Source organism: Rattus norvegicus, chromosome 15, assembly GCF_036323735.1.
Source record: "Rattus norvegicus strain BN/NHsdMcwi chromosome 15, GRCr8, whole genome shotgun sequence".
In the NCBI taxonomy this organism is placed as follows: domain Eukaryota; kingdom Metazoa; phylum Chordata; class Mammalia; order Rodentia; family Muridae; genus Rattus; species Rattus norvegicus.
In genome coordinates, this window is record NC_086033.1 from 50,985,296 (window position 1) to 51,001,741 (window position 16,446).

At 48.4% G+C, this 16,446-nt stretch overlaps 2 protein-coding genes across 5 annotated transcripts in view; both read right to left on the minus strand.

Annotated features, from left to right (window-relative positions):
* Slc25a37 (solute carrier family 25 member 37) overlaps positions 1–1,211 on the minus strand; it is a 42,422-nt gene extending 41,211 nt beyond the window's left edge. The window contains exon 1 of one of the 3 annotated variants that reach the window (XM_006252266.4): positions 856–1,184. In XM_006252266.4, the coding sequence (XP_006252328.2) occupies positions 856–1,065 (210 nt within the window). In that variant the 5' untranslated portion in view covers positions 1,066–1,184. Of the gene's footprint in view, positions 1–855 lie in introns of all 3 variants that reach the window. The other 2 variants (XM_063274297.1, NM_001013996.1) reach the window with 2 other exon arrangements.
* A 2,806-nt stretch (positions 1,212–4,017) lies between these two features.
* Positions 4,018–10,942, minus strand: Synb (syncytin b). 2 transcript variants are annotated; one of them, XM_039093147.2, is made up of 2 exons: positions 10,122–10,942; positions 4,018–10,008 (listed from the first exon to the last, which is right to left on the minus strand). In XM_039093147.2, exon 2 carries the CDS (start codon positions 9,851–9,853, stop codon positions 8,000–8,002), a length of 1,854 nt encoding a protein of 617 aa, XP_038949075.1. In that variant the 5' UTR covers positions 9,854–10,008; positions 10,122–10,942; the 3' UTR covers positions 4,018–7,999. The 2 variants fall into 2 exon arrangements, with proteins under 2 accessions (XP_038949075.1, NP_001019410.2); NM_001024239.2 differs by lacking the exon at positions 10,122–10,942 and having other exon boundaries at positions 7,984–9,853.
* Between the last annotated feature and the right edge of the window lie 5,504 nt (positions 10,943–16,446).

Consider the following 16,446-nt stretch of genomic DNA (forward strand, 5'->3'; position numbering starts at 1 on the left):
ACTCCTGTGGGGCCTCTCTAGGTCCAGCACAGGCAGCTCTGGGTCTAACAAATCTCACCTGTTCAAGCCGCCTCTTGACAGAAGCGCATGCGAAACTACCTGGGGGAAGTGACCAGGTCAAACTGGAAGCCTATTACACAACCCACAGCCGTACAGTACAAGTCTGCAGGTCCACGTCGCAGCAAGCGAAAGACAGCCAAGATCCCTGTTTGTCCCCACTGTCTTCTAGTAGAACTGGGTGGGAAGGGAGGTGTCACTTTAGAGTGTCGCTGACCCAGTATCCCCCAAAGAGCTGCCCGGAGCCTGGGGAAACGGCGAAAAGGCGTTGCTGGCTCTTCCCCAGCCCCTAAACCACCCCAGAGCAGCAGGCACGCGCCGGGGCCAGAGGGCGCGCGGCCGGGGAGCGGGTTGGAGGGGAGGAGGCCGGGGAGTGGGGGGTGTAAGTTTCTCGGAGGAGCGCCGCAAGCGCTTCCCGGCCACCAGCTCCCTCAGTAGCGGCGCACGTGCAGTGCCCGCGCGGTCGGACAGCTCAGAGCCACAGTCACCTCCGCGCACTGAGAGCTCGCCACTTGTCCCCCAGAGACTGCGGCGGCGTCAGAAGTGCAAGACTCCCTGGCGGGATCTGGGGGCACTCCCCCGAGACATCGCGGAAGGAGCGACACGGTACGCTTTCCCGGAGCCCCGGCTGCACGCACCCAATCCGGGAGAGAGTCCCGGCCTGTCGCCGCGCCCCGGGGAACCGGCAGCGTGGCTTCGTGGCTCTGCCCCGGGCTGGAGCTGCGCGGGATGCAAACGCGCGCGCTGCTGTGGCTGCTCTCCCGGCTCCTTTCCCCCACAGTCCTCTGCGCTCCTCACCTTCACGGAGTCCACCGGGTACATGATGGAGTGCTCCAGAATCCCGGCCATCGCTCCCGCTGTCATGTGGGTGGACACCGAGGCACTGGTCGGTAGGTTCTCATAGTCCTCCGACCCGGCGTCCTTGCTGCCGCAGCCGCCATCGCGGCAGTCCCCATCCATCCTCCGGCCGGCAGCCTGGCTCCCCACGCCGCCACGGCGGAGCTCCATCCGCGGCCCCGTGGGGCGCGGGAGGCGGCAGGAGGTGGGTAGGAGGGGGAGGGGGAGGAAAACTTCACTTCTTAAAGTGGGAACCTCCTCCCCCGGGTTGCGGCGGCTGACGCCATGGCGGGCTGGGGTGGAGCCGAGCAGCCAGAAGCACCAATAGCTGGAGAAGAAGAGGCCGGCGGTGGCCGCGCTATTGGTGCGCCGAGCAGAGGGCACCCACCTCTCTGTGTGACGTCGCTGCCCGCTGCACATTTCCAAGCAACCGGACGGGGGCGAGAGCAGACTTTGGGGTGTCCCGGGAAGTTGTACTACCTAAGGGGTGGTGACCATCTGCAAGGGACAGTCAGGTCCCTGGGGAGAGTCAGCAGAAGGGATATGCGCAGAGCTGTAAGATCAGGAGAAGGGGGTCCCCAGAACTGGTGGGTTTGCAGACGCTAATCAGCTTTAGCATTCCAAAGGCTGGGGATCTGGTAGGAGATGAGGGCTGTTACTGGGAATGTCAGTTATGAAGCAGAGTGGTTGGACGGTGGAGTGGTCGTAGGAATCTAGAATCGAGGATACACCCGGATATGTGCACGTTTTGTGCTCCACTAGGGCACATTCCAGGTAGTCAAGGTCCCCCGCTTCTAGTCAGCTTTGCTTGGGGAGAACCTCATAGATTGGAAGGTGCGTTTCTCTTCTGAAAACACGAAGGGGCTAAGTGTGTGTTGCTCGTATTCTTTAAAGATCCAAGTCCACCCTATCCAGGATGGATCAAGACAATAGTGGCAGGAACAGAAAGAACCCTTCACTAAGCAGCTCCCTGGGTCATTTTCTTGGGGTTTGTAAGATCTTTAGCTGATGTCACAGCAAGAGTGCTCTAGTGACTGAATGAAGCTTTGCAACACTGCCTTTCCTTAAAGCCATCCCTGCTGACTCTCTTCAATGAATTGGAGTCCAGGATACTTTATTTTAACTTAGTACTGCCTTGTTCCATCTGCAGTTAAAACTAGAAATCAAAAAGCAGAGGTCTGCCTGCTTATGGGCTGCTCTGTTCTTAGATGCATTTAGGACATCATCCCAAGGCTGAGGGCAGTGCCAGGGCCTCCTTCGCTTGTGTAAAGACTTCTGAGCAGCAAGGCTGGGCAATGAGATATGCAGGGATGCAGGGATGCAGAAGACCCTGTAGACACTGTACCTGCCAAGCTTCAGGTTAACACATCCCAAGCAGCCCTCAGGGATTCAGCAGAGAATAATAAAGGTGTCGAGACCAAGGGCACCATTTTCCAGTGTTCTGAAGCTGTACTGGTAGCTTCCAGGTGAATCCTGAGACTAGGAAAGTAGATACCAGATCACTAACAAAGGCTCTGCTTCTGACAAAAGTGGTGCTTTAAGAACTGTTGATCAGAAGTTGTTGGTACTCACAGGATGTACCCCACCAGCCAAGAGTCTGAGGCAAGGGGATTGCCACTAGTATGAGGCCAGTTTGTGCTATATGATGAGTTCCAAATCATTCTGAGCTCAGGGTGAGACCCTGTTGCATACGTACAAAAATGGAAATATTCAACCAATACACATGGACTCCCTATCCCACTTCTGGATTTGAGACATGAAGACAGACCCGGGATGCATATAAAACTTTTTGAAAGCATTCTTTGTAGTAGCAAATACTTACAAGCTGTCTAAACATTCTGTAAGAGAGGAAATGAAGAAACAACGATGTATATTGGTGAAATATTACACACCCCGTAAAAACTGTGATTCTATTGGGCAATCATGAAGGAAATGATTCATGCCCTGCTGGGTCAAAAAAGCAAAGCACAGTTTTGGGTCATTACACTCACAAAATGACTGTGCACAGAAAGGAAAGGGAAACCACTTGCCGTAGTGATGGGATGGCAAGCAACTATTTTTTTTTCAAGTTTCAGTTAATACATTATTTCTGTGATTTAAAAATAAAAAGGACGTATATATACCGCATGCCAGTGGGTAGGAAACCATCTGAAACCAGCAACCATGACATTGGTGGAAGGAATTGAATCTTTCAGTGACAAGGAGTGTTCTTAGAAATTTTTAAATTTTTAAATTAATTTTTTTTTAAATTAAAGATTCTTGCCTTGCCGGGGTTGGGGATTTGGCTCAGTGGCAGAGCGCTTGCCTAGGAAGCGCAAGGCCCTGGGTTCGGTCCCCAGCTCCGTAAAAAAGAACCAAAAAAAAAAAAAAAAGATTCTTGCCAATGAAAATATGACTATAATCTTTGGAGTCAGAAGATGTTTGAATTTTTCTTTTAAAAAAATGCTATGGTGTAGCTCTTACCCCTCATCAGAGAAGCTTCTCTTTGAAGCAGAGAGACCGTTACAGAAAGCCACAGTTTGTTAAATTGCAAAGAACAACAGACCTCAGAGTGCCCCAACCTAAACTGATACATCTATGACACAACCCTACACCTAAGGCTCACATAACATAGAGGTAGAGGGGACAGAAAGATTATGAGAACCAGAGGACCAAGAACATCTACTGGAAGACTATGTCTTCCACATGACAGGGAAGCAACACCCAGGAAATGGCAACCATGTCGTTGACTAAATAGGACCTGAAAAGTGACAGCACCTGTAGACATTCCGGCACGGATGGGAGAATTCTCACAAGGCTCCACCCGAGAATCAGTCTTCTCCTGGGATGAGCCCCCTGATAGGCTATCCAGTTCCAAGAGGTCATTCCTAACCACATATGAGCAACACTAAGTTATCTCAGCAGGGTGTATTTATAAACGCACATGTGTATGTATGACGATAATAAAGAATGAGAGGACAGGGCTGGAGAGATGGTTCAGTGGTTAGGGGTCCTAGCTACTCTTCTAGAGGTCCTGAGTTCAATTCCCAGCACTCGTGTGCAACCCACAACAGCCTACAATAGGGTCTGATGCCCTTTTCTGGTGTTAAAAGGTACACAAAGGCAAAGCACCCATATGCGTAAGATACACAAATATATAAATCTTTTTAACAAAAAAGAGAAAGAGGCCATGAATTTGAGAAGTATGTACGGCAGAGAACACAAGAGGAGTTGGAGGGAGGCGAAGAAGGGGAAATGATATAAATACAATACTTACATATGAAATACATACAAAAATAAATGTTAAAAATCAAAATAGGACTGGAGACATGGCTCAGCGGTTAAGAGCACTGACTGCTCTTCCAGAGGTCCTGAGTTCAAATCCCAGCAACCACATGGTGGCTCACAACCATCTGTAATGGAATCCAATGTCCTCTTCTAGTGTGTCTAGCTACAATATACTCATATGCACTACAAAATAAATATATCTTTAAAAAGTCAAAATATAGGGGCTGGATAGATGTCTCAGTGGTTAAGAGCACTGACTGCTCTTCCAAAAGTCCTGAGTTCAATTCCCAGCAACCACATGGTGGCTCACAACCATCTGTAATGGGATCTGATGTCCTCTTCTGGTGTGTCTGAAGACAGCTACAATGTACTCACATGCACAAAATAAATAAATCTTTTTTTAAAAAAAGTCAAAATATGAAAATAATTTCAAGTCAGGACCAATTGCGAATTTGTGTTGGGTTTACTACAAGTGCTCAGCATTTTTTCCTACCCCTCTCTATGATGGATTGTGGGCTCAAAGTTAATCTCATACTCAGTGTATTGCTGTGGCCACATCTCTAAGATGCACTTGCAGCCAAGGGTTTAGATGTGCTGCTCTGCCAGTCGATAGAACTGGAGAGATCCGGAAAGCAGAAAGTGCAACCAGATCCATTTTCTGTTGCTTGCCGTTCTCTGCTCCCTGGGAAGGCAGCAGACACTCAGGAGGATAGTGGCTTCCCTCTGCAATAGAACTGCAATGTCTAGCCACCAGACATATGCTTGCTGGGAGTCTTTGATAGCAGAATTGATGGCAGCCACCCAATCCTTTCACGGTAGTATCATATATGGCCTCTTGATCCCTCACCCTCTGGGATGTGAGAGTTAACTGTTCCCTCGAGAAACCATCTTGTCCGTGAGCATCTGTGAATTATCCTCAGAGGCCTAGCCTGGAGTCTGCTCTCCACACCTCCAACAATACCATGCATAGCAGTAGAAGGGCCCAGTGGTGAAGGACTCACTACTGGACATGGCAATCCAGCAGCCAGCCCTGCTCCTCCACTTCTGGAGGAAGGCCTGTTGGGACAACGTCCACATTCCAGTTCTAGAACCCTGTTTTAGACACACCCTGCACAGGAGAAAATAGCACTTTCTTTGAAAGAAAGGAGCTCAGAAACAGAAAACTGGATGCCGAGGTGATGATATTCTCTCCAGGGTCAGGTTCAGAGACACAAGCTGCTGATTCTGGTGGAGTCTTGCATAAAGTTCCTGACTGTTGAAGGTCCGAAGACATCAGCATGCCATCTGCTCCAGGTCAACTGGAAGCCAAGCTTAGCTTAGAAAGAGGAAGTTACTGAGCATGCAGGGTGCACAGCCTCTAACTTTGCCTCAGAGACATGTACCAGCTCTGTTTCCACCATTTACTGACAATAGGGCTCTGGCCTCTGAATTTGCCTACTTCCTTTGAAGGCCACTGCCATGGATACTTAATCACATACTAAATAAAATATACCAGTAGATCAAGAATGAAAGCATGCACTTGTCGGCTAATTTTAACTCAAGTGTATATGTATCAAGAAGACCACAAACACCTCTAAACATATACAGTTCTCACAACTGCACATATCTGTCCTTATAACCCCAGAATCCCTTGCTTTTCCAAAAACAGTACTTTTTATAGACTCTTGACCTATGGGATAAGTTTCCCTAAGGGATAACTTTCCCCAGGACATGAAAGAAGAAACAGACAAAATGAAGAGGTGAGACATAACTGCCTCAGTTTCCGGGCTTTGATTGCAGCTGGTGACAGGAAGGGGTTGAGGATTCTGTCAGTAGTTGATGTTAACCCTGTTAACCCACTCTACCTCTCAGGAGCCTGCCCCTTACCCGACTCAGCCACTCAAGTGCACAAGTCACCATGACATGTGACTTCACGTATGACATCAGCCAAGCTCAAGTACTGAAAGATAAAGCTGTTGTTCTGCTCATGGGGGTGCCCTCTCCCATGCTGCATGGCCTGAAGACACCAGCTTGAAGTAGCATATATCCACTGCTGTTGTCCTTGCTCTCACTCCAGAGCCAAACCTCTATCAGGCTAAAAGCCCAGCGTGGCCAAAGAACATAGCAAAACAGTGCTGGTACTAGGAGGAGACAAGGTAACGATGGACTGTGGCTGAAATAAGTCCTCCATGTGTCTTTGTACAGTATGGTGGACCATGGGCCATCCCCCATCTGCTCACTGTGTCAGCTCAACCTCCGTAATCTTTCCGTTTCCCAGCCCATTTCCACAAGCATGCAGGTGCTTCCTTTACCTAATAAAATCTCTCTTCCAGCTTCACCCTTTAAAGTTGCCAATCCCCCTCCCCTGCACTGTCCTGAAGACCTTGAGTCACTTCATCTGCCTCAGTCCTTAAGGCACACTTTTTAAACTTCTGCACAGTCATTTTTAACTGCTGCAGTTTTCTGTAGGTCCTCAATCTCAGAAGGTTCACCAATGACTTCAATGCCAAGTCAGGCCCTCCCCCCTAACCCCCTTCCCAGGCCTTACCTGCCTCCTGCTCTAAAGGGGCACTTATACCTCTCCATTTTGCCTTTAGGCTGTTGAAAAGATTCCTAAATGCTGTGCTCCTTGAAGGAAAAAGCTGGGGCTGGTTAGGAGGAATGTACCTCTTAGGAAGAGATTTCACACAACTCTGACCACCTTGCCAAAGAAGAGACCAGACTGGGACAATGATGGGAGGAGGGGCTGTGCCTTGGACAGATCTGCTTCCTTATGCCTGCCTCTTGTTTTCTCTTTAAACCCAAACCTCATGTCAGGATCCAGAGCATGGACTTGGGGAGAGAGGGGCTTCACAGACCTCTTTGTTCCTCTTCCCAAGGTAGCCACATTGAATAATGTGTTTTTTCTGCTTTTCACTATTAATTGTGACAATAATTGGCCTGTTGTTAGCTTGTTAGGGCTGCCAGGGCCCCAGCTCTGCTCCTAACAACTCTGGTAACATCCCCAGCATGAACTCCTACCTCTGAACTCCTCTCTCACCTTCCACTCTTTCATCCCTCGGCCTCTCCTTCCTCTCCTTTCCTCCCTTCCCTGTGGTCCTCTTGCCCATCCCAATTACCAAGTCCAACTCAGTTATACATCTTATCTCAGCCAGTACTCTCCAAACCTGGTTCATGTGCTCCCAGAGAGCTCCACCTGAATATCCTACTGTACCTAAGGCTCAGAGCTGATTCGGGTGTCTTGAGCCTGCTATACCAAAGTTCTGCTAGGCTAACAGCTTGAAACATGTTTATTATATCTTCTGAGGGGTAAAGTTTAAGGTTGAGGGGAGAGTGGGGTCTTACTTTCTCTCCCTGAAAACTGTCATAGAGGATCTTTGTTGACCCCCTTCCAGCTTCTGGAAGCTCCCTACCCCCTCAATGTACTTCATGTGAGGTCAGAAAACAAGACAGACAAAGGAGCAAGCCACTCCGTGGCAGAACAGGCCTGAGGAGCAGAGATCTCTATATAAGAGAGTTCATTCTCCACTTACAGCCAGGACACTGAAAACGTTCCTTCTTTGGCCTCCACTTGGCCAATGCTAAGAGTAGTTAAGTAGTAATGATGAATGATGGATTAAAGAATGTCAGGTGATAGAGAAACATCTCTAGAGGCTATGTCTGGGGTGGGGGGCTACTGATAAGGCAGAAGGAGCTCAGATCTAGAAAAATAAGTAACTTTAGTCCTGGAAGCCAAATTACTATAGTTTCTGGGATCAAAACTGATACAAACATGTGGCCACGGCTGACACTCCTGATATGGATTTGGTTGACTGGGTAGAAGGAAGGGTATAGCTGGTGCTCTCACAACTTCTTCCTGTTACATAGGAATAGTGTCCTCATCTTGGGAGTCTTGAGGCAGTTTTTTATATTGGAAATTTTGGAGGATGCTGTCCACCTGCATTTTGGCAGTGTCCTGGACAAAGGAGCCAAGTCTCTGCGACACAAAACGGGTTAGACAATTCAGAAGACAAGACCCAAATGTCAGTAGGAAGAAGATGAAGAGAAGAGGTCCCAGAAAGGGAGTCAGCCAGGGCAGCCAGCGTCCAGGGTCAGGCCACTGTCCCCAAGAGTCAGAATGCTGGCTGAGTTCAGATGCTCGTTCTCGGAGTTTCCTTGCCGCATCCCGGACTATTCCAGACTGGTTTACATAGAAGCAGCACTCTTCCTGGAGGAAGAGACAGGTGCCCCCCTTTTCGGCGGTGATGAGGTCCAGAGCTCTGCGGTTTTGGAGAACAACGCCCGCAAGCGAGTCTATTTGGTTCTGGAGGGTAGTAATAGAGGCAGCTATTTCTTCCAGGGTTTCTGAGAGAGCCTTAGAAAGCCGTTGGAAATATAGAGTTGAGGAGGCCAAGCCAGCTATACCCGTACCAAGGGCAGAAGAGATGCCCAGGCCTGCAAGGAAGGGGAGGAGGTGTGGAGACCTCTTTGGACGAAGAACTGAGGCCGAGGAAAGAACTGAAGCAAAAAGGGGGACAGGCACCGTTTGGTTATTGGGGAGGAGTTCAATATCCGGGTATTGGAAGACAAGGGTACAGACACCGGACCAATTGGCTGGGAGGCAGACATAAGTCGATGTTCCGCAGAGGAAGAAAACTCCTGAAGAGTTGAGACAGAAGATGTACGAGAAGCTGAGCAGATGTGAGAAAATGTTGGAGGTGACTCCCCAGTTTTCTTGGATAGTGATCTCATTCTCCCAGACTGAATACTGTCCAGACAGGGCAGCTCCCGGGATAGGCTGATAATGGGAGAGAGGATAAGGGTCTCTGCGCCCCTGGAGTTTGGCCTTGAAATGGGTAGAGTCCACTGACATGGTGACAGGATGGGTTAAGTTATCTGATTCAAATAAGGTAAGGTTATAGCAGGTGCTAGAGGGGGCGTGAGGACAGCGCATCCAGGGAGTGGCCGGGGAGGTGTGGCAGTATTTGTCTGCTGGGCAGGGATGGTAAGAGGGCTTTGAGAAGATTAGGGAGGGGGGCCCGGAGAAACGGAGTGGGTTTTTCCATTTGGCATTGGGCCTTTTCATTGCCTGTTTGAATGGATGGGTGATGGAAAGATCTAGGTTTTCATGGCTGGTAGAAGGTGAAATACGAAGGGTGTAGTTGCAGAGAGAAGCAGAGAGGTTGCCTACAAAAGTGGCATAAGCTGAGACCTTGAAGAAGCGGGATATGCAGAGTGGGGCCTGTGACCTGAGGACGGTCTCAGTAAAGAGTGGTCCCCAGAGAGGGCGCTGGGCAGATTCGAAGAAACGGTCCTTCTCAGGATATATCACAGAGGTTATCCGGGTGATGATCCGAAATATGCCTGTTGAGCTGACGAGTTGAAGAAAAGTGATCGCCCTTCTCTCAGGATTGTGGAAGGGATAGGAGGCAATCAGTGGGTGGAAGAGACGGAGGCGTCTTTCAAGGTCGCTAATGGGAAAAGAGCCAGGGAAGGCCTTGACTGAGTAGGTAAGGTGAAGCTTCATGGGTGTGTCTGTCCAAGTGGACAGTGGGGCTGGGACTGCCAGGGACCGTTGGGTTTGGGTGGACAAGCAGACCCAGCAGTTGGGAAACAGGGAAGAGTTGGCATCCCGTAGGATGTGGTGAGTGAGGTTTATAAGGGGCATCCAGCTCTCGGGATAGGACAAGGAGGAAGGGAAAAGGACAAAACAGAGGACCCAAAGGTGTGTCATGGTGCTTCCGGAGTGGCCAGCAGTAGTGTGGGGTGAAAAGAAGTTGATCCCGTGGACTCTTGAGTCCTGAAACTTGTTCAGTTGGGGTGTTCAGAGGTGGCTGGTAAAGTCAGGGTGGCTGCAGGCTCCGCAGGGTATGAGGTGAGAGGTCAGACCTGGGAGAGAAGGAGCATAAATAGGAGGGTCACCAGAAGGATTGAGTTTTCAAGTTAGGATCTCGAGCCCTTCTGAACTCAGAGTAGTGCAGCCAGTGAGAGATGCCCTTTACCTTTTGTTGCTGTTGAATTGAGTAGTCACAATTACCTGGGAAGATCCCTTCCCAGAAGACTCAGGATGAGTATGATTTTAGGGAGGTGTTTGTGAGCCAAATGCTGGCAGAATGTGGCTGGTTAGATCTAAAGTAGTCCATACATCCAGAAATGGGAATGGGGTGCTAAGGAGAAGGTAGCAATGGGCCAGCTGTGCTTGAATCCTAAGAGGCTGAGGTCAACGGGCTTTACTGGAGAGAACCTGAAAAAAAGAAAGAAAGAACAGTAGAAGAGCTGGCCAAGACAGTTTGACTTCAACCACAAGCTAAGTGTTGTTTGAGAAAAGCCTTGACCCACCTTCCCTGAGGACTGAGGTCTACAGGGAATGAGAAAACAGTATTTGATGCCTAAGGGAGTTAAGTAGTCAAGCATTGAATTACCTTAAAAATAAAAAACTGGGCTGATTGTCAGACAGTGTCGATGAAAGCAGACCAAAGCAAGGGGTGATTTGAAACTGGAAAGGTGTGAGCAGCCTCTGTGTCCTCTCAGACCCCGTGGGGAAAGCCTCCGCCTATCCTGAAAGAGCATCTACCAGCAGAGCAGACACTGGGAGGGCAGCATGTGGGGGAAGTCCATCTGCTAGTTCTGTCCCAGGAAATGTCCCTGGGCTTGGTGAGTGAGGAAGGGGGCGTGGTGTGGAAGGTCTGTGACAAGGTGGGGAAGGTAGAGGTAGGCTTCCAGTAAGGTGAGCAGAAGCGAATATCCCACATCTTGTAGGGTGGAAAGGAGGTCCCATACTTGAACAGAAAAGAGGGTGATGGGATTCCTAAGAATCTTTGAGGATGGTTGCACCCACTTCCCACCCACCCACCACCACCATACATGCACACACAGGAAGTGGATATGTTGAGAGGGGACAAGGGCTGGAAAGACCAGAGAGTGAACAAACAAAGAAGGCAGACTCTGGATGAGCAGACTCCAGAGGGCTGGAAGAATGCGGGGCGGAGGCCAGTGTTACCTGTCTAATAAGGGTGTCAGCTTCAAGAGTTGCCTTTGGCTATCTGACTTGTGCAGTAGAGGACTGCGGCAGTCAGAGGCATCCAGGCAGCTTGAAAAACGTCAATAATGATAGGAGTTCTTGGGGTGGGGGGGGGACGTGGGGGAGGGAGTGCAGACAGCTTCTCTCTCTTTTCAAATTGTGGCATGAGAATTAGGACATGGAGTGCATCTTTGGAATTGAGGTAGATGTTAGTTAGCCTTTGGTTTCATGCTAATGTGAGTGGCAGAGAAGAGCAATGAGTTCTGCTTGTCATGAGGTGGGAGGAGGGGGAAGGGAAAGATTGAACTTCTTTGTGACAGAGTCACAACCTTCAGCTTGATAGGATTCTTTAAAAGGGCTCCTCCCATGGGGCAGGAGAGACAATGGCTCGATGGATCAATGGCTCAATGGCTAAGAGCACATTGCTGGCCCAGAGTTCAGTTCCCAGACCCCAGGCTACAAGCCCCCTGAAACACCACCTGTAGGGGATCTAATGCCTTAAGCCTCCACAGGCCACAGGCACCTCTATTCACACACACACACACACACACACACACACACACACACACACACACACACACACACACGCACACACAGCTACACACAATTACAAATAATAAAAATAAATTCTTAAAAAGTGGACCCGTCAATGACCCAGTTAGAGGCCCCAACAATAAGAGCATCTTACTGGTGACTAAAAGTGGGGAGCAAAGAGTCAAGGGAGCCGTGCAAGTGTGGGAGTCCTCAGGAGGATGAAGTCTCCTTTAGGAAGACTATGCAGGAAGGAGGATGGCTGGATTAAGAGTTCCATACCTTTGAAAGGTGACTGGTAGCAGTGGAGAGATAAAAAGGAGTGTCTACATCTACAGAACTTGAAAAGGAAACAAAACAGATCAGCGACTTATGATCCCAAGGAGATTGCTGTAGGCAGAGACAGTGGCGAACTATCCTTCTTCCCGTCTTTATCAAGACCTTCCTGCATTCACTCGGACAGACCCTGACCTCCAGATGTCCACTCAGACAACCCTGACAGTCCTTCCCCAAGGATTGCATAATACCTCTCATCTCTTTGACCTGAAAGTTCTCCTCATGATCTGTTAAGCCTCAAACTCTTCCCTGCACACTTCAACTTGTTAGACAACCTTCATCTCTGCAGACCCTCTTCTGGCCTGTCTCCACAGTACAGTACAGTACAATGAGTTAGAGGGTGACTCTGAGAGCTTGGATCATTAAGGCGAGAGTTTCTGAGTGTCTTTAAGCAAAAGTGCCAATCCTATGAAACTAAGTTTAACTGTTTAGTCAGGTGGGCTAATATTTGGGGGTGTTTCTCCATAAAATTGACATAAGAGACCTAAGGCTAAGTGTACAAACAGAACAAAAGGTTGGCAGGGCTGCAGAAGAAGTCAGAAGGGTCTCTTTAAGTTTGGAGAAAGTAGGTTGAATAGGTTGTGGAGAGGTTCAGAGTTTCTGAGAGAGTACTACAAGTAGTTTGATAAATTGGTTTGGCTAAGACCCCAAAGTTGGAAATCCATATAAAAAAGTAACCCACTAGTCTCAGAGAGGAGAGAAGATTCCCATTCAGTTTTGTTGTTGTTTCCGTTTGTTTTGTTTTTTGTTTTATGATGGATGGAGTATGTCCTGAATTATAGTCTCGCAGCTTTGAGATGTGCCATTGGAGGAGGAGGTTACAACAGGCCAAGGTAGGTTACCTGGGAGAAGACTACCTGGGTATCCCTGAGTATCAGCTAAGAAATTAAGGAAGATGGAGATGCACTGTGAAGACAGGCCAGAAGAGGGTCTGCAGAGATGAAGGTTGTCTACATGTTGAAGTGTGCAGGGAGGAGGTTGAAGCTTAGCAAATCATGAGGAGAACTTAAAGATCAAAGAGATGGGATGGACTGCCAAGGTTTTCTATGTGGACATTTGGAGGTCAGAGTCTGTCCAAGTGAATTCAGGAAGGTCTTGACAAAGACAGGGAAGAGGGATAGTAAAATATCTATGAAATCCAGGCCTGGGCAAGGACGGTGGAAGGGAGGTGTGGGACAGATGGCTGTAAGGATGGAGGATGACCAGGGGAAATGAAATTTACAGCTGGGTTAATCAGGCAAGCATTAGACTAGGTGACAAGAGCTATCTGGCTTCCAGAATGCCAGAACAGGAGTGCTGGGAAGAGTTGATAAGTCCTAAAACATAGGTTTTAAGGCCTCGGAAAATTACAGGTTTAAACTCCTTGAGGCCAGTAAGGGGTACTCCCTGAGGGGTAAGAAGGTATTGAGCCTTGCATACAAAACAACAGGAACAACAACAACAAAACAGACAAGCAACCCAAAGGGGTCCTACAATTTAATCAGTATAGAGGTTTGACGGGTAGTGACTGTGTGGTAGGCAGGATCCGAGACCAGAGGAGGAATGGAGAATAAAGAGCAGTGAAGATGTCCTGGGACCAGTAAGGTCTGATTCAAAGTAGTAAGAAGTAAGTTACTTCGGGCTGGGGATTTAGCTCAGTGGTAGAGCACTTACCTAGGAAGCGCAAGGCCCTGGGTTCGGTCCCCAGCTCCGAAAAAAAGAACCAAAAAAAAAAAAAAAAAAAAAAGAAGTAAGTTACTTTGAAGGGACTCTGTAATGGAAAGATAAGAGAGGCATGGAGCCTTTCCAGAATGCCATGTCCCAGGAGAATGGTTGGACAACTGGGATCAGGGAAAGAGATAACCCAAAAGGTTACATAGTCATTGAAGAGTCTGTTTAGCCTTAACTGGGAATGACTTTCACCCCCATCATAGAGGAAGGACCCCCCCAACACACACACACACACACACACACACACAGAGAGAGAGAGGGGGGGGGAGGGGGAGAGGGAAAGGGAGAGGGGGAGAGAGAGAGAGAGAGAGAGAGAGAGAGAGAGAGAGAGAGAGATATCCAGCAAATTCTGATAAAACTGAGCAATTCACTCTTGTATGAAATAAAAAAGGAATAACCTTACCAGCTATGGCCAGTGTTCCCCAGACTGAGTGAGGGGCATTTGAAAGTTGCACCTCCAAGGGCCCATTCAGTTGCTTGGTTGTCACTCAGAAAATTCACGGAGCTTTAGTCTTGGGATTGGGATGCGATGTCTTGTCTTCTTGACAGCAACCTTTCTCCCTTTGTTCTCATGTGAGTAGGGATGAGCAGCAGTTGTAGGCCAGGTGGGTTCTTGCTCAGTGGCCTCTTTGAGCACATTTAAAGCAGGCCCTGGGTGGGCTAGCCCTGAGAGGGGCGGGTGTCACGCCCCTGTTTTGAGTTATCCTCTATGAATCCTGGAGTTAGGCTACTGCCAGCATTTGGTATTCTGCCTGATCTTGTTCATGTGTTCAAGATTAAGAGACTCCTCTCTGTTGGTAAAGACCTTAAAGGCTATTTTCTAATGTCCTTTTGAGGGTATGAGCGGCATTCCTCTACTACTCGGAGTTCTTTCCTAATGCGGGTACCGACAGAGAGATAAAATGAAGGCAGAGATATAATCTCCCATCAGGGCGCAAACCAGTGTCTTTGGTCATGGTTTTGAGTAAGCAGGAGAAAAAGAAAGCTGGATTTTCATCAGCTCCCTGAGGAATGTCTTTGCTTTTTTTGTCGTAATTGACTGACTTAAGATCAGCCTTTTTCTTGCTGGGAGCCATGCAGCCATTCAGGAATTCATCTGAACTGCATGACACTTCCAGTGGGTGTCTGAAACTGTCACAGCACCAACGGGGTTATAATCCTCACCCTGGGCATGAGGAGTGTTGGCGTGTGCATGAGTTGCTATGAGCTGGTGCTCAAGGTGAAATATGTCATGTTGGGTCAGGTCAAAGGACTGGGTAAGATGTTGACATCATTTGTGATAAGCATTGGGTTGGGGAAAAGGAGGTTCAAACACATTTCTGTTTTGTGTGTAACATAAAAGGGAATGTGGACAAACACGAGGCCTTTAAGGAAGGTGACCTTAGAGAGCATAAGAATGGAGGAAGCCTTGTCAGGAGGAGCTGTTGAAGAGAACAGGTCTGAGGCATGGAGGGCAGGGGGAGACAGACAGAGACTTGGGAAGGGAGGTTGGTAGGTTAAACCTTAGTGCCCGGCCTGGGGAGGGTGGTCTCCTCAGGTTGGGAGGTGGAGAGCGACAGGGGAAAGGGTGCTGTCATTAGAGGTGGGACAATAGCAGGTGAGAAGTCACATCTCCAGGATGAAAATCCAAGGAGAAAGGCAAATCAAAGGGTGTCCATATTTAAGAAGAGAAGAATAAGACTTAGGGAACCTGTCCAGTCAGACCAGAAGGACCTGAAAGGTGGAACAAAGACTCACAAAGGCTGACAGGGACACTTGGCCCATTTTCCATTGGGTTGGAGAAAATTTTCAAAGTTCTTTTGAATTTGACAGTCAAGCATGCTTTCCTCTGGCCAACAGTAGCCTTTGTCAAGTGTGGTACTTTGGCCAGGACAATAGCACAGTACAACACAAGACATTGTGACTTAATAGAACCTTTTAGTCACAGGGTTGATAACTGTATGAGTAAAAGTGCCAAAGGGAAGCGGCTAGGTGTTTTAGAGGATTGGTGGCCCATGAATGAGACAAGTAAGGAAGGAGAAACAAAAGAAGGACACTTCAGCCCAGCAACTCTGCTTGGTAAGAGTTGAATCATGAAGGAGAGGGACTATACAGTCCCAGGAAAACACTCCACCTAGGCTTGAGGTCTCTAAGAAACCAGACAGTCCCCTCTCTGCTTACAGGTTGGGGTAGTTATACAACAGAAAGGAAACAGGAGAAAGGAACTAACTCCCCCTCTCCATGTTTGGCCATTGCTATGATTAACTATGGCATAATGTGAGTGATGGATTAAAATAAAATGTCAGGGGATGTATAAACATCTGCGGCAGCCGTGACAGGGGGTCAACAGGATGGGAAGGCAAGAGTCTTACCATATCTTATCATATCTGGAAGCCAAATCATTTGGGTTTGGAGAATTGTGTAACCAAAATGTGAGAGTTTTACCAAATGCTGTGGCCATGGTGAATACTACACTCACAAGCACATTGCTCCGATGCACTCTTCTTCCTGTGCTTTTTTAGCTCTTCCTGTAAGTGCATCAGCACACTGGACATAGGGCATATCCTATCCTACTATGACCTCATGAGAACTTGATTATGCCTGCAAAGACCCCAAAGTCACATTCCTGGGTTCTGACTGGGTGTGAATGTAGAGGGACATGAGTCAGCTCTGAACAGTGAGGTACAGGCAGAATCCAGGAGTCCTTGGGATCCAATGCTGATTAGTATTTCTTACCCTTATCCCCTTAA